Source organism: Heloderma suspectum, chromosome 1 (genome assembly GCF_057233095.1).
Source record: "Heloderma suspectum isolate Gila_16-S chromosome 1, 16-S_ref, whole genome shotgun sequence".
In the NCBI taxonomy this organism is placed as follows: Eukaryota; Metazoa; Chordata; class Lepidosauria; order Squamata; family Helodermatidae; genus Heloderma; species Heloderma suspectum.
The window spans coordinates 305,834,455-305,861,450 of record NC_139458.1 but is presented as its reverse complement, the minus strand read 5'-3'; the positions used below and the strand labels follow the sequence as shown (position 1 = coordinate 305,861,450).

The window sequence follows — 26,996 nt, the reverse complement described above, 5'->3', positions numbered from 1 at the left end:
TTCAACTCCACCATCCACTCCAACACCCCTCACTTCTATAAATATATAAAAAAGTGCCTCTGCATGAAAACATTCCAATCTCCTCCAATAGTTAAAGTATGAGACCCCCTCAATCCCTGAACAGTCAACTCTTTCCGATGCTGGAAGCTGCTGTTAGTGGCTGTACTCCAGGAATCTGAGCTGAGGCTGGACTATATCTGGGCTAGTTCTATTCCACTGGGGTGGCCTGAGCTCCATTCTTTGTGGAAGGAATGCATGATTCTCAGCATTCAAACATTTGTAATTGTCCCCAAATCCAGCGCTTCTCCAATACTGCATAGTCCAGAGGCACATACAGAATACTGAAAACATTTCTCAATCACTCCCTCACCCCTTATGAAACTGTCCATAAGGGGTCATATGTTTTGGGGGGCATGTTCCCCCCCTCACTTCCCAGCCTGTGGCTTTCGTACTGAATTTCCCCAGCTTCATTGCAAAACCTAGGGAAAACTAAAAGTCTAGGAGCTGTGGCTGCTGCTACAGGAAAATAGAATTGTTACCTAACAATTTGTATCACTGCATGTACATCCCCCTGGGTTGCATCCCATTCATTCTGGAATCATGGCCACACTAGATATAGCAGACAGGCAGATGAATCTTATGCAAGCAGCAGCTAAATTTCACATCATCCTTTCTCTTTTTCAGACAGCCTTCATGGTAGCCGTGAAGATTTAAATGAGGTGTTCATTTGGTTTCTGACTGCTAAATGACCACTGAAACAGTTTCAACAACGCTTTCAAAGGAGCAGACCGTCCCCCTACAGAATCCGCTCTTCCCCGCACTTTGTTTTGATACCTTTCATGTATGCATGTCTTCTGTACTAATTGAGATGCTGTAAAACAGTAGTGGTACAAAGATGATGAATCAGAAGACTGAAAATACATTTTCTTTTCTTCACAATGGTTGGTTGGTTGATCAATCCACATTGTAGGCACAATTCTGAGGGGATCCCCATCAGCATTCTACTAAACCAGTTCTACTCCCCTTGCCCATTCTCAACTGGGCTGGTCTGCTACAGCATATCTAGCCATTTCGCAACAATATCATCCCCAGATCTCAAATGCCCACTCCTCCAGGGACTCACTTCTTTCTAAGTCCCTGGTACACATGTATCTTGTTCTTTTCTAGAAGAGCCTGTATGAAAGGAACTGGGAGAGGAGAGGGCTGCTGAATAAACATACATGACCTGGAGATGAACTTCGGGTTGAGTAGGGACAGATGCTAGGGCATTGTAGGGAGAGCAGTGTTCAGAAGACCACTCACTTAAATTCCAAGCTGCAGATGAAGCACAGGGAGCCATGCCCTATTTTTTACTTCCAAAGTGACATATGTTTGGGGTCTATAGCTGTACCACTGTGAAATGGAGGAAAGCCCAAATTTCCATTGACAAGTGGTCTGTAAGCAAGTCCAGCCATTGCCCCCCACCCCACATGTAGAGGGGACCCAGGGAGAGAAACATGTAAATTAAATATATTGCAGTGTGTTAACTTTAAGTGAAATCTACTTCTAAGGCAAGAGGAAACCTAGTCTCCCACTGAAACTGGGAATGAGGTGACTCATCTGTTATGAGAGCCATGTACACACTCTCACTTTCTATTCAAAAACCACTCTATTGTGTTCCTAATGCTATTGCGAACGTTATATATTTTACAAATGGATACCAAGATGGTATAATCAAAATAAGTAGTTTAAAAATACATTCATTACAAAAGGTTGCTGCTAAAGCAATGTTGTAGAAATTATCCTATACACCAATCTAAAATTTCAAAAACAAAAAGGACCTTTATAAGATAACATGTATAAAACAAGAAATGAAATGTGATTTTATTTAAGGCAATACTGGGCTACTTCACAAATCACCACCTCAAATATATACACTGCTCCACACTACTAATTATCTATCACATTCACGATGGGTTATTCAATACCAAAATGGTTTTAAAATCTTCAATGTCAGCAAACTATTTAAAATTTACATTTCCATTATATTATGGAAGTGGAAGAGTTTTCAATCCAATTAAAAGCAATGTAAATGCAATTGTAGGAAAACGTTTTGAAAACTACATATGGATACCATCCAAAGACATTGGATGTTTCAGATTACAAATACAACTGTGTCAGTATGTATTTTAACCACCAGTTAAGTGTGATCTGATCAAGCTCCTCTCCTGGACACATAAGTTTATGCAAAACAAACAGGATCTGGTAGACTTACCTAGCTTTTACTTCAAAAAGTTTTAAGTTTAAAAGAACATTTTTAAAAACTGGATCACTTAGTTACAAATTAAAATTCTGAATATAAATGTGTCATTTAATATTTCAGACTTACAGACTGCTCGTTGCAGCAAATGATTTACAATAATAAATATATACAAAAACGTATCTACAAATAAAAAGTACTGTTATATATGAGCAGTGACCCAGTGAAAGATACCACAGACAATTCACAAAGATTTCAGTCATGGAAAAGGACATTTGATAAAAAAATTGAGGTTTGATCAATTATTTACAAAACTGAAACAATGATTCTGTTCCAAGTCCCATAGGGATAAAAACAAAGAAATTTACATGACAACTGTCATGATTTTGCTAGGTTAAATCACTTCAAAAGAAAACCTTAAGAAATAGTATCATGCTCAATGGCTTCCTACTCAAAATTAAAAAATGCAGTACAGGTCATGTTTAAACATTAATCATCATAACAAGGAGTCCACTCATATTACCTGATTATTTTGTAACCTCTGGATTTGCCTCCCAATGTCCATCAAGTCTTATCAGACTGACGATAGGTTTCATTTCCTGAAGCTGCTTCAACACATGCTCAGTGCAATCTTTAAAAGTCTTATCTAAAACTATTTTTACAGTACCACCACACTGAAACTGTGAAGGATTCGCAAACTGTACATATGTTTCACTTTCAGAACATGACCGTGTTCTTGCAAAAGAGTTTTTGTCATTAGATTTTCTAGAGTTTGAATGAGAACCTTTTCTGTTTCCACAGTTATAGCCCCTCTCTGAATTTTTCTTTTGCTTCACCGCAGATTCTTCAAGGAACTTGAGAAAAGATACTTCAAACCCCATAGGCTTAAATGAACTCCAGTCAAAACCTGAAGACTGTTCTTCAGCAGTTTGAATAGCAACAGCAGTTTCCTCCTCTCTGCGCACACTACTTAATTCAACAGCCAAGATTTCTTCCTGCTTCTCAACTTTTCTCTTTTTACTTTGAGAAGGATTTTTTTCTTTGCTTGCTCTTTTTAAATTACCATTTATGCTTTGCTTTTCTGAAAGACAAGAACTAGCTTCTTGACAGTCACTATTTACATCAGAAGAGGTCTTTGCATGGTTCTCTGAACTTGTGAGGTCCTCATTAATAAGTTTGGTAATGAAAAGTTCTGCAAGCTCATCCACTTCATCCTTCTCATCCTTTTCAGGTTCTTTCTGAGCCACTGGTGGAGAGGGTCTTAAGTCCTCACAGGTCTCTGACAAATGGGGTTGCAATTCTTTTACGTCACATGTTTTATCTTCAGTTGCCTCATTTTGTGAAGATGCTTCTTTCTCTGATGGATCTGAATGCTTGTTTGAAACAATTAGGAGATTCCTGTGTTGTGAAGTAAATGCTTTAGACAACTTGTGACATTTATAATGCCTAATTATATTATTCTCACTTGTGACAACTGATGAACAGCCTTTTATCATACATGGATACTGTATAACAAATCTGCTTGTGCATTCAGATAAGGCATCATCTATAGCTTTTATTGAATACACATACTTTCCACATTTCAAAGAATATGCTTTGTTTTCATGAATCTGCCCCATTTTTGAGTTCTTTTCTACAGTAATACCTCTCTTCCGCTTGGTCCTAATTGGTATTTTGTTTCCATTCTTTCCTGTCCTATATTTTAAACCTTTATGTTTAATTTTCATGTTTTTTTCTTGATTAGCCTTGCTTGAAATATTTTCCTGGCCTGGTGTCAGAAACCGTCTAGGTCTTATTAGATGATCTTTATGCCTGTCATTATGCTTATTAAAAATGTGCCGTAAAAGATTAGACCTTGTTGCATAAATTCGATCACAGCCTTCACAATCACACTTGTACATGCCATCTTCTGTTTTGGTTTGCTTTACCTTTATTCCATGATCTGTTTCAAGATGAATAATATAATTAACATATGCTGTAAAGGATGATTTACATTCAGACTGATCACAGGGGAATCTTCCAATATCCGGGCATGACTTCATGCTCCCAATTTCCTCAGGAGTCATCTCATGAAGCTTCATGTAGTGCTGAATAAGACTAGTGACTTCTTGAAATATTCTAGAGCAATTTCTCACCTCACATCTGAATTCTTTTATCGTTGTTTCAGTTTCATCACAATCTTCTTCTTTAGCAATATCATCTTCTCTACCTGGCTCACTTTCTTCTTCTGCCTCCAGAGAAAATGATGGCAGATCAGATTTATGCACAGCTTGATAATGAAGAATCAAATTCTGCTGTATCGTAAAAGCTGCAAAACAACCTTGGTGCACACATCTGTATGGTCTATAGGGACTATAACTAGTAGGGAATTCCAAAGATTTGTGTACTGGTTTTTTGTGTTTCCTTTCTTCTTTTTCTTTCCTATGTCTTCTAATCTTACGTACTTTTGGTTGTACTTGAGTATTACTAAGCATGGCTATACTATGAATTTCTAGAGGAACTGGAACTACTTCAGGAGGCTTTTCTAATTTTTCAGGAGCACTGGGAGTACTTTCTGGCATCACCCTTACTGGCATCTCTGCTTCTGGAACTTTCACAGATTGTATGCACATTTCTTCCTTTATTTCGGGTTCTTTAGTCAACTGTGGTTCATTTCTATTTTCCGTTAACACATATGGTATGTTTTTTAATTCAACAAGCCTTGGTGTTAAGCCTGCAGTTTTGTTTTGGGATCTTCTTCCATATGGCCTTTTTAGTTTTAACTTTACCATTTCCTCTGTTGTAAAATGATGTACCAGCTGACAGTGGGCCCTGAGGTTAGAATTTCTTGTAAATGTCTTTGGACAGGTAGCTACAACGCATTTGAATGGAGCATATTTCAACTGGTGTTTCTTGATTTCTAATATCATTTCTGCAGTGTACTGATGTATTTTGCTGTAGTGTTTAAATAATGCATCCTTTGTCATAGCACTGTAATTACAGCCTGGGGCCTGACACATAAAAGGCTTATGGACTTTTTCAAATGGAGGATGTGTTTCTGAAGATGGCTGGACAAGAGATGTGCTCTCAGTTGTTACAACTGGAACAAGAATCTGTGGCAATAGTGCATCTGCTGGAAGACAATGAATTATACTGTCTAATTCTTGACTCGATGTTTCACTTTCTAACTTCAGCTTTTTCAAACCTTCTAAAATTTCCATGATCTGAACGTCATCTTTGTGAGAGGTTTCAGACTGAGAAGGGCTAGTTTTGGCAAGGGAGATATTCTGTATCTGTGCTATGCGTTGAGGAGGGTCACATGTTTTAACATTTTGAGAAGGGTTTTCAGAAGCACGCCGAACAGAACTGATTTGTGGACTCTGTAATGATTCAATTGACACCTCCTGGATTTCAGTTTTAACTTCAACCATCTGGGAATTCATAGCTGTTTTAATGATTTCAAGAGTTTTTTCAAAATTCTGAATAACATTATCCTCTGAAATCTCCAAACTGGAATTTTCTTGAATGCAGGAACTTAGAGTGACCCGAGAGTCACTATTTTCAGTTTTCACTGATAAAGGGACTATTTCTGTATGTGTTTCATGACTCGTTTTGAAGTTCTCTTTGACACTGGCTGTCAATTCATTGTCCACACTACTCAGCTTCTGTGTAAGGTTTTCCATTAACACTTGTGCCTCACAGTTTGCCAATACATCCGACTGAAAGTTCTCTGTGGATATTTGCACACTTCCTTCAATGTTTCTGGCTAGAAGCCCTAATGCAGTTAAATCATTAACTACTAATTTCTGTGAAACATTAGATGCAGCTAAAGGAGCAGCTGTCTTCTTCTTTTTCTTTGTACCACTGGTCCCTTTTTTATTCAAGCCACACAATTCTGAACTTTTGATGCTACTTATGACTGAAACACGTGAAGCGTTATTTCCGAAATTATGTGCATTTACAGCAGAATTAGAAACCACATTGGAACTGAAGCCATTTTCAATAGTCTTAAGTATTAAATCATCTGGAAATACTGGTAAATTGCTGCATTCCTCTACTGAGGAAATTTTGGTGTTAAGTGTTCTATTTTGGTCTGTTAGCAAGGTAGTTGGGTTGCAGACTGTTGGTAGCAAGGGTGACATGCCTGGATTTGGCAAAACTGTTGCATTTATTTGAGTAGTACCAGTGATACAACTAGTTGTAATTATATGCGGTAATATTTCTGTAGAGTCAAAGGTGCTTGGAATGCCGGCAGTTTCCAAGGCCTGTTTGATAATTTCATTTCCTTCCTCATTCTCACTTGAATTGAAGCTAGTCATATTGGTCCGTGGAAACAAATTTTGCAAAAAAGCTGCCGACCGATTTTCAGTAGCAAGCAGTTGCAAGAATGATGGCTCTTTAAAACATGCTTCAGGATTAAAAGTTGACTCCTGCTGCTGCTGCAAGGTTAAAGCACTTGAAGAAAGAATCATACTGGCAAGTAGAGAGGATTGTCCATTAAGCTGTAGAGCTTCAGGAGAAATTTCGGATTCATCCAGGGGTTTACAGTAGGACCGTTTAGACAGATGACCCCCAAGTGATCTGGGATTGGAAAAAACTCTGTAACATCTACTACAAATAAATTTGCCATCCCTGATAATTGCTGGCCATTTTGCCCGCTTATTATGCTTTGGCTTTTTGTCTTTTCCATCTGGACCTCGCCTACGATCCTTTTTTGCTTTTTCTAATACCAGAGGCTGTGGAGTGGTTTCACTGAAGTTATTCCCATTATTCACTTGTGAAGAAAACAGCACATCAACACTTTCGTCTTTTGGAAAAGATGAATTAGTATTTCCTTCCAGTTGGGAGGAAAAGTGATTGGTGGTATTCTCCATTTGTGAGAAAACAGAACTTGGACCATTGTCTGCTGGGGAAGGAAAGAGAGAAATTGGACCATTTTCTGCAGGTAAAGGAAGAAAAGGATCTGAACCACTGTCAATGTTCAGAGGCGTAACTGGTTTTTCTAAATCATCCAATTGTGAAGGTAAAGTTGCATTAGACAGACCTCCCATTTGGGAGCTTAATGTATTTTCTGGTTCACTTTTAATATGGGAAGAGAGACCTGTATTTATAACATTTTCCACATTAGGTAATAATGAATTAGTCATACTTTCCAGACGTGTTGGAAAAAGAGCATTAGATAGTTGCTGCAGCTGGCTTGTACAAGTGGGATTTAAGCTGGTTTGGGCTTGTGGAAAAACATCAGCAGTGGGAGTACCTTGTGATGGTAAAAAATACACTATTTTGCTATCATTTGGCAAATGTTGCGAACTACTTGTTTTCCGACTTTTCTTACTTTTACGTTGCATCTTAAATGCGGCATATTGATCAGGATGTGCCGTTTTCATATGTTTGCCAATGCTCTGAGAAGAATTGTAGATTCGAGTACATCCCTCAACTTGGCAAGTGAACTTCTGAACTGGAGCTGCCAATGGTATGATTGGAACAAAAGGAGTGTCTATGCTGTTCTGGGCTGGAGCAAGTGTAAACCCTTCCAAAGTCTTCAGAGGCAGATTATGGAGATCAGTAGCAGTCTTAATGCTCTCTTCAAGCTGAGGTTTTGGAGAGATTAAGTTTTGAAAACCTATTTGATTCTGCATGCTAAAAGGCATGTGGCTTCTCCTTTTTTCTGGACTTTTTGATGCAAAGACTTCAGGTTCAAATTTAACTGAATTCATGGAAAGGGCCCGGGACTGGCTGACATAGTCATCCTCCTTCCCTTGCTGGAAAACCGCAAGGTCACTGCAAGTATCTTCAACTGTTGAGCATAACTGCTGGATTACAGGTGCACCAATATCTATTTTAGTAGTCATCGTAGGTAGTTTACCCTTTCTTGCCATGTTCTCTCGAATTTTTTGGCCCAGGAGAGGCATCAAAACATTGCTGGCTAGAACTAGCGATTCTGCTTTTGCTGGGGCAGGTGTAGGTTGCACCACACTTTCAATAGAGACTGAATTAGTCTGTTCCAGTAGACTAGCTGGTATTTTTGTTCTCTCAGTCTCAAGTGATTCATGTTTAACCTGATCTGTAATATAATTTTCTGTTTTGGCACAATTATTAATGCTATTGTCAGGTGGCAGTGCCAATGCATCTTTTGGATGGATTTCTTCAGCATTCTCATTATCTTCTAAAGATTGAGAAAAAATATTATCACCACTGGAGTGTAGTACCTTTTCAGATTTAGTGTGATCTTCAATATGCTTTTCTAATTCATTCTGAGAACGGTAAACTTTTCCACAACCTGCAAATTTGCAGGTGAAGGTATTATAATGCTGAGCTTCATGATCATAAAGCAAATATGCTTCTGAAAACACTCTTCCACATTTAGGAAACATGCACTTTGCCTTGAAGACGGTGTGCTCTTTTCTGTGACTCAGAAGTTCAGCATAACTGTTAAAGCTGGCCTTACATTTCATCTGTATACAGATATAGGGTTTGCTGCCACAGTGCATTTGTAAATGATCATTGAGGTGGGTAACACTTACAAAATGTCGCCTACAGTACTGGCAAATCACTTTTTTGCTTTGCATTTCAAGAAAACGTTTAGCTTCTTCATTGTCTTTATGACCTTTTGCATGCGCAATCAAATTTTTAAAGTATTTAAAGCCTTTTTTACACAAGGTTACAGGGCAGGTAAACTCATTGACAGGCAATGGCTTTTGGACCGGCATTATCGCTGGAATGTAAGGTTTGTCTTTTTCATAATTTTCATCATCAGAACCATCATTATCATTAAAAACAATGAAATCTGCTGCATAAAGACTGTTCTTTTTTATGTGTCGTTGCTCCTGCTTTACTACAGTATTATTCTTCTTGTTCATACCAGTGGTTGCTGATTTGGGTGGTCGTCCTAATTTTCTCAGTGGTTTCATTGCAGCTAATCTCTCTTTACTGGACTTCTTAACATGTAGTGTTACATGAGGAACAAAAGTTTCTTTAGAATTAAAATTTTGTGCACATATTGGGCAACTATAAATTCCATCCTTGTAGTGTTTCTGCGCATGCCTGACTATTCTATGTCCAAGGAATTCCTTGTCACAGAGTACACAATATTGCATATATGCTTGCCAGTTCCTGAACCTAGCAGAGATGAATCCCCGCTCTCTCAACTTCTTTATTTCTCTGTTTTTCTGTTTTTTATCTCTAATTCCTCTAAGCAAGTTTGTAGCTTCATCAAAACATCCAGAAAGTCCATTCATTGACGTTTCTTTGCTCTCATCTTGGCAATCCTCTACTTTTTCATGCATTTCAGTGTCATTTAGCTCATCTATTGAAGACACGATTGATGCCTCCTCTCCCATCAACGCAAGACACTGACGTTTTAGCATTTTCCAGTCCCAAAATTCTGGATCAAAAGGCCAATGGGTTTTTAAAACAAGTAAGAGCTCACAACGTAATGAATTTGGTATTGGAAGATTTTCTTCATCATATTTCTGGTCAGGCTGATTATACAGCATTTCTACAGCATAGTATGCATCCACAGTAGGTTCAAGAAGAAATTCACTCAGTTGACAAGCACGTTTAACCTCCAAATCATCAGGCAATAAGCAAGATATAGTCTTGCAAATGGAAATCTTGACATCTGTATTCTCACTAGCTTCCAAACGCAACGCTTTCACACAAAGTTCAATGCAGGTTGCGAGTCCAGCAGCATCAATCTGTAAAGCAAGGAATAGATTCAACAGTAATTTCATTATGAGATTTCAGCATTTATAAATATTATGTAATCCTTAATGTGGATTTCAGTAAATTCTACAATAATTATATTTGATGTATTTTAAAATGCAAATATCAGAATCCTTTCCTTACAGCTGAACATTAATCGAACTATTTAACACAGTTAAAGTTACTTCCTTTCTTGCAGTAAATTTTGCCTACATCAATCAATCAACTCACCCAGAAGGGCAAACTGTATAATTCAGTTATTAATTTACTACTGCTGCCAAATCTGGAAAATATACAGCATTCCTATGTGAAACTGCTAATTGTCTTGTGATACACAAAAGTACTAATATATAAAACTTTGAAAATGACTGTGAAAATTTAAGAATTCAACAATTCTTTTTGGATTTTCCACATATGAACTAATGACAGTAAGCTAATAGTAGTGTTGGGGGAAAAGCAACACATTTGTCCTTGATCCAGCTTTGTCCTGATAGAGCAACATTTATCAGAGATGTTTACTGTAAATAGCTCCTAATGTCTGGATGGGGGTGGCTGCAGTGGGAAGGGGAAATCAGATGAAATCAGGCAGAAGCATCTTGCAGCTTTGCAGGGGGTGCATGGGGCTGCAGTGGGGAGCAGGTATGGGAAAGTCCATTTGTGAGTGTGTCCTTAACCTTATGTTTCTCTGGATCCAACTCAGAATCTTTAGAGGCTCTTGGGCAGAAATCTCCACTAAATTTAAGGTAGAGACAAACAATGCAAGACTCTATGGGCTACAACTGGCCCACCGAGCCTGCTTCCCTAAAAACGGTTCCCCTCCCCACATTCTCCTGGAACGCTCAGTCTGCGGGTGTGTTGCACACAATGAAAGCACCGAGATGTATGGGTTGAGAAAAAGCCTTGAGAGAAGTAGTAGGGGCAGATATAACTTGTAGATTGTCCAAGTCCTGATTTAAAATATAGCTGCTTCAAAAAGACTACAAAGGAGGACCAATTGGTACCTATAGAAAAGCTTCCCCTTACATAAATTCATGGGGAAAGATTCTCTAGATATCTTGGTACATATATGCTAGGCGCAAATGTTCTTTACACTGGATCCAAACCCTCTCCTCTCATTCCTCTTCTCAGATGAACAAAATCAACTCAGCACAATACTTCCCACCATAGCCCTGCAGACTGTTCTAAACCAGTATTTTGTCAAATTAGAGTATAACAGGGCTGCTTACCTGCTACAATTCTTTAAATGGTTTTCTGTACAGTGACACATAGGAGATCAACATTTCTGCAGGACAACAACCAGAACTTTCTGGAAAAATTAAAATCCCACAGGTGATGGCTGGCTGGAGCCCTCAGAGAATGCTAGTCATGTTCTGGGCATACCTAAATGGGCAGTGCCAGCACTTCCTGTTCAGCTCTATTCTGGCCACAATGAGGGCAAAGCACCTTAGATGGTGATGGATGTGTGACTGCACAGAAACTACTCAAAGTTACAGGTAAGGACCCCTGCTTTCTTTGTGGTGTCTGTGCAGTTCTATTTATAGGAATTGAGTAAGACAACAGTACCTGGTCATGAGATGTAAGTGGGAAAATGTATGTCAACACATACATACTGATGAACTTAAATAGTGGAAACCTAATGCTTGCTGTAAAGAAGTTGCCTTATACCAAATCTGAGCTGCTTGGCAGAAGTAATTGTGGGCTCTCCAGAAGAGGTCTTTCCCAGCTGTGTCCCTCCCCAATGATGCAAACCAGGTAGCTACTCTTCCTAATCTCTGTTCTTCTAAGGTTGTCTAGCCTTCTATTGACATAGGAAACTATGTGCTGGATATTGATATATAGATATATTTATATGGAGGAGCATTCCATCATGTGAGCCCCCACCTGCAGTCTGAAGTCGTACAGCCCAGACACAAGTTTACCACCTCAGTGAGACAGAGGTCACCTTAGGATTCTGCTGAGTGCACAATAACTGAAGTAAGCACTGTAACCAAGCTCATTCATGACACCCACTTTCAGTCGCCTCAATGTAGCCTGTCAAGACACACAAAAATCTTTTGGGTCTTTTGGAAATCTTTACTTCCATCAATGCAGAACATCAAAGTTTGAGACACATCTAATGCTTGCAGTTGTCCTAAGGAGTTCAAAGAATATCAGTAGGATACCATGATTAACATAAAATACTCTGATCAACGTAGCTGCAAGATCCAGAGGACACTGGGGCTCTACCTTGTCATTATGAAAATTTCAGAAATCAGGGATATTAACTGAGGCCACTAGCTCACTGACTCATATGGATCTGGCAATCATGAAGGAAATATCTTAAGGGACAGCATCTGGAATAGATAGATGGTCAGAAGACTGGGGAGTTTATGCATAAACTGTTAAAATAAGCAAGAGCCTCTGCTAAAGGAATAGGTGCAATGGGAAAAATTAAGTCCTAATAGGAACCATATTGCTTCTGACTACAGCAGTCTTCCATCAATGTGAGAGGCTGAGATTACCACCAAAACCATCTTAAAATAGGGCAAAATAGTATTCAAGTGCTCAGGTAAGGCTGTAGCTAAGTGCCTTTGAACAGCTTCAGCTGGTACACCAGCTGCATCCTTTCCTACAGGAGGCAGATCTGGTGACCGTCATCTATCTTGTATTCATATCCAGAATGGACTACTGTTAAGATGCTCTATATGTGACTGCCTCTGAAAAGTGTTCAGAAACTACAGCTGGTGCTAAATGCTGTGGCCAGAATGCTTTTGGGTGCCCATTAAAGGGATCATACTACTCTCTTGCTGTTTGACCTACAATGGCTTCCAATTCATTTATTAGCACAATTCAACGTGCAAATTATTACCTTTAATGAAGTCATATATATCTTCTCCATATTAACTTGCCTGATGGTTGAGATCTTCAGCATAGGCCTTGCTTTGTGTCTTGCCACCATCAGAGATGTGCTGGTGGCAACACAGGACAGGGTCTTTTTGGTAGCAATGCCTATGTTGTGGAACTCCCTCCTCGCCCAGCACACCACTATGGGGATGAAAATTGGATCCCCTTTGCTGTTTAGATGAGGAGCAGAGGAGCCCTGACCTTTACCCCCATCATGGCAGAATGACATAGAGGATAAAGATCAGAGTACAGAAGAGGAAAGCTCTTTATCTCCGATCAGCAGCTGATTAGAGATAAAGAGCTTTTCCCTGCCTGAGGAGAGGGGATGAGACCTGGAAAAAAGGCTGGTGGGCTGGATGGGAAACCTTCTCAGGCTATATCTGACCCATGGGCTAAAGGTTCCCATGCCTGCTCTAGAGAAATGTATGGCTACGCTATAGGCTTTTACATGTTCTGTCTAACTGTTTTGTTTGTCCTTCTGTCTTGCTTGATTTATTCCTGCCCTGGTTTTCTGCGGAATTTTTTTGGAAGGGGGGAGGTGGGTTTTTTTTTTTTTTTTTTTTACACAATTGGTGGTTGTTTTGCTGCTCCTCTGTGATTTATGTTTTTTATTTATGTTCTTTGATAGATGACTTTTGGCTTTCATGAGGGTTTTTTAAAAAATTATAAGCTGCTTTGCATGCCTTTGGGTAGGAGAGAAGCCTAGAAATATAAAATAAATACTCTAATGAAGATGGTATTGAAACACTTCTTCAATTGAGCAAGATCTGCCTGTATACAAAGTATACTTCTTACATTTTACTTCTTAACACAGATGGTAGAGCTAAAGCCAGCTGGTCATCTGGATTGGTCAAACACAGCTGAGGGCTCACTCCCACCACTGGCTCATTCTTTTATTCCTGTCTTGAAAGTTCCTAAAATGTTGACATAGACATTTTGAGCAGTCAGAGAAACTATCCTCTGAGGAGAGGGACAATTATGCTTTCCAGAAAGTTCTGATTGCTGTCTTATGCAGGCACAGATAACATATATGGGACTGCACAGAACTAATGCAGTAGGCTCACTGTACTTGATGGTGACTTACTCAGTTCAATTCACAGTTTTATTTTCAATTCATACCATCATGAGAAGTAATCCTCTTGCACATCCTTACCTCTGAATTTATTACTTTAATTAGGAAGAAAATGTGGTATACTGTCTTTGTTAACACAGACAGTTGGCGACATCTCTCCAGGTATATTTGTACAGAAGGCTCTACCCTTTGTTGTAGTTTGCTCCAGAAGAGGGTTAGTTCCCTGAAAATAAAGTTTTACAATGTTAAACTATGCTAACACTGAAACACTATAGCCACTATACTTCATCAAATCAGTTTTCAGCTCTGGTGTCAGAAAGGGAGATGCTAACTTCCACTTCATAATCATATCCCATATATTAATGTACAAGATCACTAGTATGATAACTCTTGGAAGTGCAATGCAACTTCTACTCCTTAGCAAAGTTGGGAAAGTTTACAACAGGAAGATAAAGCACAGCAGTAGAGGCAGCCTACATACCTTACATTTCAGCAGAAACACATACCCCCTTAAAACACAGTATATTTCTATTTAAATAGAGAACTGTTTTATCCAGACTATCTTAACCAAGGCTAAACATGAGAAGAAGATTATTCTTTCATATTTGTTAAGGAGATGAGAAGATTGTGTTGTTTAATTCATCTTGAGTAGGGTAAAATTAAGACCAGCTTACAAGCCATCATTCTGGAACCTGCATTCAAAGCCTTATTTTAACTGCAATTCTCAGTTTAAAGAGGAAAAAAGCATCCCTGAACTTTAAATGTGCTAACATTTCCAAGCATAGCTTACCATTTCTAAATATTGAGGATAATGTATATCTTGTCTATTTTATTTCAGAGGAGTACGCAATTCTCAGCATTAACTATGTCTAGTATAGGTTTACATTCACAAGGAACAGTCTATTGGTCATATCAATAGATGCTACATGGAAATATACTGGGGCAATAAGACTTCACAGGGACAAGACTAGACTAGAAAGGGAGAAGAAATGTCTTAACAGGCTCACAGAATTAAAATAAAACAAGTTCTATACATATTAAAATGAACTCTAATTTCTATTCAATCAGTCTGCTAAAAGTTGTAGAATTAGGTTCCTACACAGATACCCAGAAATTTTTGTTTAAAAAAGATAAAACCATGGTTGCTTTGTAATGTTTGATCTATTACATGATCCTTAATTCAGAAAAATAGACACCAGTGACATTAGTATCGTATGTTATGACAAAATCCTTCATTTTATAATATGCCAGTTTCTTTGTTCAATATACTAGCTATAGTATAGCTCAAAGGGAAAGAGATTTCAACTTACCATGCACAATACATCTCTCCTTGCTGCAGTTGCCGAGATAAAAATGCTGCACATAAAATTAGAGCACTCTTTTCATCTCCTTCAGATTCTAGATTACAGATCATTTCTAAAGCATCTTTGCAGTCTATGTCTGCTATCTGAAGGGAGAGAAAAACCATGACAAAAATTGAATACTTGTTTTCAGGTAAAAGATAACTTAACAGAACAAAATAAGCCTTCAGATAAACAGTCAGGGCCAGAAATATTGGAACAAGGATAACTGTTTTGGCAGTTGGCCTCTGTACACCACCACATCGAAGTTGAAAGGAAACACACCCAGATGGGAGCGAAGTCAGGACTTTCAGTTGTAATTCAAGGGGTTTGACAAAAGTGGGGCACTAACCATTCAGGAAGGACAGCCAGAGGCATACATACCCCCCCATCATTGGTGGCTCATAAGTAATGGAACAAACCAACATCATTTCAAACGTAAGGATCGCCTTTAATACCTGGATGAAAATCCTTTGCAGTCAATGACTGCCTGGAGTCTGGAACCCATGCACATGACCAAATGCTGAATTTCCTCCCTCAAGATGCTTTGCCAGGCCTTCACTGCAGCTGCCTTCAGCTGCTGTTTGTTTGTGGGTCTTTCTGCCTTCAGTCTTGTCTTCAGTAAATGAAAAGCATGCTCTATTGGGGTAAGATCAGGTGACCGACTTGGCCATTGAAGAACATCCCACTTCTTTGCCTTCAGAAACTCTTGGGTAGCTTTTGCTGTATGTTTTGGGTCATTATCCAACTGCAATAGGAAGCGGTGTCCTATCAGTTTGGCAGCATTTGGCTGAATCTGAGCAAAAAGTATAGCCCTATACACTTCAGAATTCATCCTGCTGCTTTTATCAGCAGTCAGGTCATCAATAAACACCAGTGACCTGGCTCCATTGGCAGCCATACATGCCCATGCCATAACACTGCCTCCACCATGTTTGACAGATGATGTGGTATGCTTTGGATCATGAGCCGTTCCTTTCCTTTCCATACTTTTCTCTTCCCATCATTCTGGTACAAATTAATCTTGGTTTCATCAGTCCAGAGAATCTTATTCCAGAACTAGGCAGGCTTTTTTAGGCGTTTGCTGGCAAAGGCTAATTTGGCCTTTTGGTTCTTGAGCATTACCAGTGGTTTGCACCTTGTTGTGAAGCCTCTATATTTACATTCATAAAGCTGTCTCTTGACTGTAGATGTTGACAATGACATGCCTACCTCCACAAGAGCGTTCTTGACCTGGCTAGATGTTGTGAAAGGGTTCCTCTTTACCATGAGCAGAATTCTGCGGTCATCCACTTTAGTTGTCTTCTGTGGTCTTCCAGGCCTTTTGCTGTTGCTGAGCTTGCCAGTTAAGTCCTTCTTTTTCAGGATGTTCCAAACTGTTGTGTTGGCCACTCCCAATGTTTTTGCTATCTCTCTGATGGGTTTGTTTCCTCAGCCTAATGATGGCCTCCTTCACTCGCATGGACACCTCTTTGGACTTCATGTTGGGAGTTCCAATGAACAGCTACTAAATGCAAATGTAACACTCAGAAACACCTCCAGGCCTTTTATCTGCTTGATTGGTCATGGGGTACCCAGGAAACAGGCCACACCTGGCCATGCAGCTGCTTGTCAGCCATTCATTCCATTACTTATGAGCCACCAACGATGGGGGGGGGGGTGTATGCCACTGGCTGTCCTTCCTGAATGGTTAGTGCCCCACTTTTGTCAAACCCCTTGAATTACAGCTGAAAGTCTTGACTTCGCTCCCATCTGGGTGTGTTTCCTTTCAACTTCAATGTGGTGGTGTATGGAGGCAAACTGCCAAAACAGTTATCCTTGTTCCAATATCTCTGGCCCTGACTGTATGTTCTACAATAGCTTACACTTAAAAAGATTTGGATTAGGTATTCCCAAGTTTAAATGATCAAACTGAAAGGTTCAAACTGGAAGGACTCTAAGAACCAATGAACTTTCTGTAATGTGTAAAGAAGCATGTGCTGCAAGGAACATACAAATGCTCACTCCAGATATAGCTTTAGGAGCAGTCTCTGGGCATGTGCAGACTCACAAGGTGTAGTCTTTTCTCTTTTTTAATTCTTCTCTTTTCACAACAGTAGCCATGCTGTAGCACTGCATCTACACAAAGGTTAATGCTAACCAGGGTTAGCTTTAAACCAGTGTTTGAAGGTGGCACATTTTGGTACAGATGTGAAGATGTTGCATGGTTAATGATGAAAAGGGAAGGAGGAAGGAATTAACACAGGAGAGAAGTCAGGAGTCTGTTGGACACTCTCTCCACCTGCACCAAGCCACTGAGGGAATGCTACTCCAAGTCTCTACCCTCAGAACCATAAAGGTGACGGAATATCATTGTCAGCAAGCTACCACTATGTTATCTGACAATGTGCGCGCACATTCCCATGGAAGACTCGTACTCCTCTGAAAGCTAGGAAGCTGTCTGCTGTCCTTACATATGTTTTAAAGTCTAGCAGCTTATAATAGGAGACAGTGCACTTTTCCACTAGTCACTACAGGTGTATTTACATATTACAATGAAGCAGGATGGAAAGAGAGGAAGTACAAATTGGTTATACTTCTTACTTGTGCTTCCAGAGAAATGTACAGAAAGGAACTTACAGGAGATGTGAAAACTTATTTTACATTTTGGAGCATGTGCCTTTTGATCCTGTGAATTACTTTTCACATTATACCAGAAGAGTGCTAAGAGGAATCAAAATGCACCCCCCACTACATTTTGTTGGACAGTACAAAGTAGTCATCAAACAGATGTGTGGAGGGAGCAGGGAGAGCCTAACAGCCATTGCCATTATTATTTTAGTAATTCAGAAAGTGAAAAAGGAAAATGATAGGATTCAGGTAGGTACCCAATACGAACTTATACACACTGGAAAGGGAAGGTTGCGGAGAGGAAGGCACAAAGAAGAACAGTCAGGTCTAGGTTTAAAATTCAAGGTTCAACTCGCTCTGTATAGTTGACTGGCCTCTGCACAATGGGCCTCGGGATATTAAAGAGTTCTACACACCAATTTGGTCCAATAGTCAATTCTAGACAGGGGCTGAAATTGCCTTAGCCTATATTTTTACTTGATGGCTGTGGATGTAAACTATGATTTTTTTTCTCTCGCAATGTACTTGTGAGGATGAGAAAATATATAACATTTTAAGATTGGAAAGTGGTTTACAAATGAATATCAGCCTGCCAGTGGAGACTCATTCTTGAATGTTCCTCCATACAAAAAAAATTCCTCCATAGGGAAAATGAGATGGCTGTACTAGAACTCTCTGATTCTAGGCTGACTAGAACTCTCCTTCTCTCCAATATGCTAGTTTGCTATGTGTAGGAATTTCTTTTCTTTTTTGCTGAGGGAAGGATTTATTTATGTATATTTTTCTATTACAATACTTCTAGACCACTTAATATATTAAAGTCCCTAAGCTGTTTACATTAAAATACAACATAACATTATAAAAGCAAGATAAAAATATTACGTAATTTAAATCAGTTAAGAACATTTTAAACAACATTACATTATCATAACAATAAAATGGGTGGTAACAATGTCTCGCTGGTCAGGGAAAGCACTGTAAATAGGTGTGTCTTAAAGGTGATTAAAATTTCCCACCATTTCTGCCTCTTTGATCACATGGTGGAGAGTGTTCCAAAGTGCCACCACTGAGAAGGCCCGCTTGTGTACATGTGACATTCCTGTGGAATTGGCTGTGGAATGACCAGTAAGGGCTCTACAGCGGATCTCAAGGGACAACTGGGTATGTATATGGGAAGATGGTCAAGCCAGATATCCTGGTCCCAGGTCATTTTGGGCTTTGTATGTCAGCAACAAACATTAAACATGGCTCGGTAGCTAATAGACAGCCAGTGCAGCTCTTTTAACACAAGTGTAACGTGTGTATGTCTAGGTGCTCCACTAAGCATCCTAGCTGCTGCATTCCGCACTAGCTGCAGCTTCCGAACCAGGCACAAGGGCAGCCCCATGCTGAATGCATAACAGTAGTCTAACTGTGAGGTTACCAGTGCATGGATCACACTGGCTAGACTATCTGTATCCAGGAATGGGCATAGCTGGTGTACCAGCCAAAGCTGATAATGGGCACAGTTTCCAAATTAATATAATTTTAAAACTGCATAATTAATGCCAACTAGTTTAGTTTTGTAATTTCTCTTCAAAAGCTCAAATGAAGTTGTCTGATCCTTTCTGATTACCACTAAGGAATGATATGCATATCTCAAAGACTTGCCACACAGAGCTCAATGAGCCCACAATTCTCTTAAGTATGTTCTATGCTTACTTGTTCTAATCTGTAGCACAGGCTACGCAAAGAGCTCGCTGATGATCATAAGTACTTTACATTAACCAACAGCAGTCTCCTACATAAGAGAAATAGAATTCTTTCCTGAAAAATAGTCAACATATCAATATGATACGTTCTTGAAGTGTCAAGGAGTTTTATCTTTTATTTTGTGCACTGATTCAAGCTTAGCTATTCAGAAAGTATTGTGCACACATAATTCTTTTCTCAGACACCCCAATATGCACCCTTAAACTGTGTTTCTGATACTCTCTCCCCTTCACAGGAATGGACTTCCAACACTGATGTTTTGAGAAATATTCACATAAAGCATACCCACCTCCTGCATTAGCTTTTCGTTTGGTGATCCAGAACACAGACAGACTAGATAAGTTTGTTTAAAATTGCCTTTGCTGCTGATTTCTTGGTGGTTAGAGCACAGTTTTGCTAGGGCAGTTGCTTGACTTAATTGCTTGGATTTCATCAAATGCTTAATGCGCATATCCAGTAGCATAGGGCCTTCAAGGGCTAAAAATTCATCCACTGAAAGACAGATCATTAAACATATTGTCATTTCCCAATGCAATAGGCATAACATAAATCTATATAATAATATTTACATGAAATGCCAACTTACAGAATGGTTTTGAGAGAGCCTGACTTTAAATACAAAACCATCTCTCTCACTTTAAGTATGACTCCCGGTAATGGATTAACTACAGATAGTCCAATAAGCCAAATGGCCTGGATTAGACTACAGTCAATCTGTTTCCAAGTCAGTAATGAAAGAACAAGAGCCTCAGTTCTTCACTATCAGTTCTTCACTATCATCATCGATGTAGTTTTACAGTTACATAAAGTTACAAGCTGAAACTAGGCCCTAGCACCTGGCACCTTTGGACAAATGCCAGGGCCCCAGCAACCTGGCAAGACTTACTCATACTGACACCTATAGGCTCTCCACACAGGGCATCTGAGTCTGGAATATGCCATCTAAGTTTCCCACAATGCTCTGGAGCAACACTATGGCAGGAGCATAGTGGAAAATACAAATGGCAGTGGCTGCTTGATACTGCTGCCATTCCCCACGGGGTAAGCCTATAAAGGCCCACCAATGTAGGAGGAATCAACCAGAAGGCACTTTGCTGAGTGTCCCTTCAAATCTGGAGACACCTCCAGATGAAATACTCACCGAAGATCACTTCAGGCAGAAAGTGTTAAAAATATATGAAATGAAACGGTTAAAATATTCTTACAAACTGGGCAATATAGCTTTACTATTTTTCTCTTTATAAGAGTATTTGACAGCACAGGAAATAACTCAACACTTAAGTCAATTCTTGCCACATGTTAGTTACCACTTCCACTAACTACAAAAAATATGCAAAAGACTAACAAATAAGATTGTATACAGAGGGTTTGTTTGGATATGATTAGATCCTTGTGCGCTCCTTCCTCAGCCCCTCTCTCAGCATAAGGGTACGGGAGTGACCGGTTCATTATTCTACTTCAGAGAAGCAGGAGAAGAATGGAAAAGAGTGCACAAACCCAAGGCCTACTCTTGAACTCTTCTCAGAGACAACTTCTGAACAGGCTCTTCTATTTTGAACCCAAGCATGGGAAATAAGTACAATTACAACTTTTTTGAGGAATATTTTAATTTCAACATAACTTTTTCCACACACCATACATTACAAAGGAAAAAAAGCTGAAGAACCTTCAAAATAAACGATTTATTTTGGATGCTGTAATTATAGGCTTTATTAGGGGTGCAATTGTGGAACTAAATGAGTTGAAGGGTTGTTAAGATGATCAATCAATATATCATTATATATATTATATAAATATATAATAAAAGCTAGCTCCCAAGATTCCATAAAACAGTGCCTTTGATCTAAGAAACAGAACCCAGGAGAGGGCCATGATGATGGGGACTGGCTATTCCTATTAATGGCCCCAACTTAGTTTTAGGAGAGAGTAATTTTGAAACATTTTTGGGGAATGTTTCAGGGAAGGCACGTAACCTGTCCCTTCCCTGAAATTAGGGGAAATCTGTTGCACTCCTGTCCTGCTTGTAAGCTTCCCATTCACATCTGGTTGGCCACTATGGGAACGGAATGCTAGACTAGATAGGCATTTGGTCTGATCTAGCACAGCTTTTCTAATTTTCTTATGCAGTAGGGGCAAGTTAAGCCTCCTCCCCAAATGCTGTTCCTATGCAAGTGAATGGCTGCCATTCACACCTATAGGAACAACTGCTACATTTGGGCACACCACTGCAGTGGGGGCGAAACCTGCCCTGTCTCGACACTGGCTGTATTAATCTTGGCTAACAGGGAGGCCCCAAAGAGATTTTACGTTGCAAATAAATGAAGCAAATTTAAAATTCTTGCAAATTTTGCTTTGAGCAGTCGAACGTTATAAAATATAAGGAAAACAGTAGAGAAAAGTCTTTGGGAGAAAGGTAAACTGAGAAATTGGAGAAGAATCCAGATGGTTTTATACATAAAGTTACAACTCATCTATAGAGATTCTAAAGATACTACAGAATATATCAACAAAGCTAAGATGCCAAAGTTATTTTTTTTTAATCAATTAAAAGGGTTAAGAAAATAAATTAAAATCAGTGCCACTACAGAGTTCCTCCAGACGGGCTGGATTAAGTAGTTTTATAATATGAAAACAGATATTCCTGTAGGTAAATTAATCACTCTAATTACTTTTCAGAGAACAAGGCGATGAAATGGGATGAATGGAGCAAATTCAGTATTATTACTAAGGCAACAAAAAGACAATCCTTGTATGATTCACAGACCACTCTCATCTGAATTCAGAGATAAAAACATTACTAACAAAGATTCTTGCCGGAAGAATATAACTATTCTTTTCTCAAGTAATACACTGATTAAACCAGACTTCATAAGTAATATCTGTTGAATGATGATAATATGGGGCAAGTCACAAGAATACTTTCTAATACAAAAAGCAAGAACATTTTATACTATCTTAGGTATTAGAAACATTGATACATGATTGTATATTTATTAAAATGACTGCTCTTTAAGACATATTGATGTCAATGAATGCTTAATGTATAATTACTGGCTACCCCATGGTTCAAATTTCAGAAGTCAGAATAATGCGTATTCAGTGACAGAAAAGCTTGTCTCTTGTTTGTCCTGTACTGAATCTGTGGCACAAAAATGCACCTCAATAACAAAACCAAGTGGTAGCATCAACCCACGCTACACAAAACCACCATCTAATGCAACTAATAATTGGCTTACTTACAGTCTAAAATGTTACTTCATTAAAATGGCTGAAATTTTTACTCTATAATGTGAAATGCACATAGGGAGGTAAAGCAATTTATGATCCAGCAGCTGCCTTTTAAATATTTAACATCAATACCCTTGCACTGGCAAGTCGAACAGATACAAGAGTGGAAACTAGTCTTGAAATTGCTCTTGAGGGGAGGAATGCAACTCTATTCTGGATCATAACCTTTGAAAAGTAAAAATACATTTGTGTTAATTTGACTGAAGAATGTGTCTTTATTTAGTGAAAGCTAAGATGCTCAGTGTTTCATTAAATAGTTCAGGTAAAAGTTACACATCCTTTCAAATCCAGTATAAAGAAATCCAATATAAAGGAGACAATTCTAAGGTATCTAAAACACAATCTAAAAATGAATCAAACCTGATTCAGTCTTAGGAGCCTTGATATCAGGAGATGATCCAATGTGTTCTGTGCTATCTAAAGTAGGGGTGGCTAACTGCAAGAGCTCTGGGGGCCATTTTCAAGCTAGTTTTGACCCTTCTGATGATCTGTAACCACTATGGACACCATTCCCCCCACCCTTTAAAAAAATAAATAAAATTGGGGACAGAAGACAACAGGGGCAGCATGCAACCCATGCTCCACATGTTGCCCACCCCCTGGCTCTGAAAAATCTTCTGTACGGATTACAGTAGTCAGAGCATGTATGGAACAGAAGCTATGCATGATGGTTTCCATGTCCGAAAAAAGGTCAGATTTCTCACCGGTGTATGTACCAGATAGATAATTGTAAGAAAAGGAAAACACACACACACAAGCACCAAATTGTTGTCATAATTAGAGTGGAAAGATCTGAAAATGGGGAAGAAATGGCATCTTGTATTTACAGTGCCACATTTTAATGAGAGTAAGAAATAAAAGGAAATCAGTTTAAAGTGACTAGCTGATAATTTTAAGTAGGATTTCTAATCTAACCAGCTACTAGTCACTTTGTTATAATGCCATCATAATTAATACAGCAAAGACTATTGTGGCATCTTAAAGACATTTATTCTGGCATAAGTTTTCATAGACAAATGTCCACTTCATCGGATGCGTGATTAACCTCAAACTGGCAGATTTATATACACATGCTGGGGAGTAGGGGAGTTGTAAACTGCATTGTCGGAGGGAACTGAAATGCAAAAATTACGGACAGTGATAATTACATTAACAGTTGTCATTCACAAAACCTTGGTAGGTGAAAACTCATGCCAGAATAAATGTATTAGGGCAGAATCCAATGGGGTGCTTATGTTCCCGTTGATTCTGTTACACACTGCCAATTCCGCACCGCTTGTGCAACAGCAATTTAGCACTTCCAGGGCAACCTGACAAGCACGGATATGCTCATTTCTGGAAGGAAGCAGGTCAGTGGAGCTCACATAAGGGAGCTCCGCTAACCTGCCTCCTTCCAGAAATGAATGTTTCTGCTCGTTTTAGGGCTCCCTCTAGGAAATATTAATCTCCCTTGTGTAAGCGGTGGGTCCTGTTTGCTCAATGGAATTGGTGGGACCCACTGCTTGTGGAAGGGAATTGACAGGGCGGAAATGAACTAGTGGGGGCATAAGTGCCCCCTTCGATTCTGCCTTTAGTCTTTAAGGTTCCACAAGATTCTTTGTTGTTTTTGCTCCATCAGACTAACACAGCTACTCCTCTGGAATTTTTTATAATTAATCATAATTAACGGGTTGCATATGTACACTCATAGAAGGCTCTGTGACACAGCAGAGGCTTCCCTGAATGAAAGGGGGGTGGGGAAGGCCGTGTTTGCTATTTCCCTTCTCTCTACAGCACCCTGCACACACACGTATGCGCACATGCACACAATTTAGTCCACAGAATTGCTGGATACAGGAGCCTGCAGTGTAGGTGGCACACAAGGCTGGTGGAGAAGGGGGGAATTTGTGGAAATCGCCTCCTTCTCCCTTCAGTTCATGGAAGCCTCTGCTAGAACAAATGGCCTCTGTGAGTGGAAGGATACAACTGGAGACAACCTACTGTTTTTAAATTTCATGAATTAAAATCTTCACATTTTCAGCAAATCTCTAACTTCATGCATTTGAAAAGTACAGGAGAATTTAAGTATGTGGACTTGGTATTTTTCCAAACTACATAAGAACGGTGACTCCTTAAATAACAATTTAAAGAAAATTAAACCTTGTAGCTTTGCATGGATCTTATAGAAATATGACAGGAGAAAACAAGCCCTCCACATCATTAATAATATTCTTCAAGAAGTACGATATCCTATACTGAATCAAAATGTTCTTGATGGTATTGCTTCCCAAAACCAACTGTCACTGATTAAGAATACTTAGGGCATAATTCGAGTGATATATCTCCATGAAGATGGTAGGAGAACCACATATACAGCCAGAATTTTGATGTTTGGCACAGCAACTCTCACTGGCTAAGGAGAAATGTCTTCTTAAACTGAACTTCACTATAGTAGTGAATACACGTAATCATACTCTGGCTATATGTGCAGCTTTTCCTGGCAATAATATATTGCTTCCTTGATTTGCAGCCTTAATTTTTTGGGTTAACTTCTCGTTTATATTAAAAAAATTAATACAGTGAATATGAGCTAAACATAGCCTCCAGAAATGAAGGAAAATACAAACGCAAACAATTCATTTAGGATACATAGAATACAGAATCAAGAAACCTTCCAGCTGTAAATATTTTATCTAAGTAGGTCAGTAAAACCTTGTAATGCCACTTATTTTTGCCCCTAGTCTTAAGCTTTAAAAATCCCTACTTTATAACCAACTAACAAAAACCAGTCATTTGTTTTTCTCATACTCTACTACGACTGTGTATGTCAGAAGTTCTAAAAAACAGCTAATGGTACCAACTACAGTCTGCCTTCAAAAGACAATTTCAAACTTTGGTTTCAGCCCCTTGTTTGCAGGCCAACTATGGTTAGTGATAGTCACAGGTGGCCCAATTCAGACACCATGACAAAATACAATTATCTCAAACTTGGGTTCACAGAGGTGCTCCTCATCACCAAATCATGCTTTGGCACAACTGGTTCTGTGACATCTGTACTGAGCCCTAGACTAGTAAATTTGCATCCTTAATTGATCGCTTGGGGGGTTGATATAATAAATTAGCTTAAATTTTAAAAGAACAAGGTAAGGAAGTATCCACAAAAGCAATTAAAATAATTTGAGTGCAATTCTAAAAAGATTTTCCTAAACTGATATAATGTATAGTTCACAAAAGAACATAGGTATGCTTTCTTCACAAGAAATACACACTCAGGTCTTTGTGAAATCTGGGACCCAGCCATCTTATAAGTGATGGATTCAGAATATGCAAAAGGTTTATACTTTCTAACTGTGACATGTTCACTGTTAAAAGTAAAATGCTGAATTTGTTCAATACGCATTTTCTATATCTAATCAAAAACGTTCATAGTCTTGTTCCCCCTAAGAATGATCCAGTGACTAATTACATTTGTTACTTTTTAACCTTGCTCTTCCACCCACAGGCCCTAATAATCCTTTAACCACAGTGTTTACCATTTGTCTTGTATTAACAGAGGAACATTCTCTGCTGTCATTGAAATAAGATACAGACGGACCTTGAGATTTTAAAAAAATGTATTCTATCTCATGAATAGAAACTACAGGTCACATTAATATTATTAACATTTACCATTTTAATGTCAAGGTTTAATTTTCTTCTTGCAAATACATGGCAGTCTCTAATTCCATGGTATACTTAACTTGTGAGCCAGGAACACCGAGGACTAATTTACATGTTAAGGTACCACAAACTTCACTCCGCTCAGCCTTCAACGCTAGAAACAATGAGTTTTTTAAAAAACATTTTTCCAACACACCCAAACTTAATTGCTGTCCTTTATAAGAATAAACCTTCAAAAATTATTTTCCCCATAGGGAATTCTTTCCTTTCCCCTGAATTTCTCCCCCTTTAAAGTTACTTTTAACTGGGTCTACTATAGCTTTACTATAGTTCTATTATAATCTTATATAAAGCACCTGACATCCAAGCAGTATTTGGCAAATGGTCTTATACAAGATTAATATTTTGCCAAAAGTTTCTAGTGGTTTATGAATCGTTCTAAGTGCAAGCATATCATAAAGTTATATAATTCATATGTAAATAGTAGTTA

The 26,996-nt window shown here is 38.8% G+C and overlaps 1 protein-coding gene across 3 annotated transcripts in view; it reads right to left on the bottom strand.

Annotated features, from left to right (window-relative positions):
* Nucleotides 1–2,240: 2,240 nt before the first annotated feature.
* ZNF292 (zinc finger protein 292) overlaps nt 2,241–26,996 on the bottom strand; it is a 50,648-nt gene continuing 25,892 nt past the window's right edge. For 2 of the 3 annotated variants that reach the window (XM_084827058.1, XM_084827057.1), the window contains 4 exons: nt 19,869–20,071; nt 15,188–15,324; nt 13,959–14,100; nt 2,241–9,915 (listed from right to left, as the gene is read on the bottom strand). In XM_084827058.1, the coding sequence (XP_084683184.1) occupies nt 2,767–9,915; nt 13,959–14,100; nt 15,188–15,324; nt 19,869–20,071 (7,631 nt within the window). In that variant the 3' untranslated portion in view covers nt 2,241–2,766. Of the gene's footprint in view, nt 9,916–11,803; nt 11,954–13,958; nt 14,101–15,187; nt 15,325–19,868; nt 20,072–26,996 lie in introns of those variants that run through there. The other variant, XM_084827059.1, reaches the window with a different exon arrangement.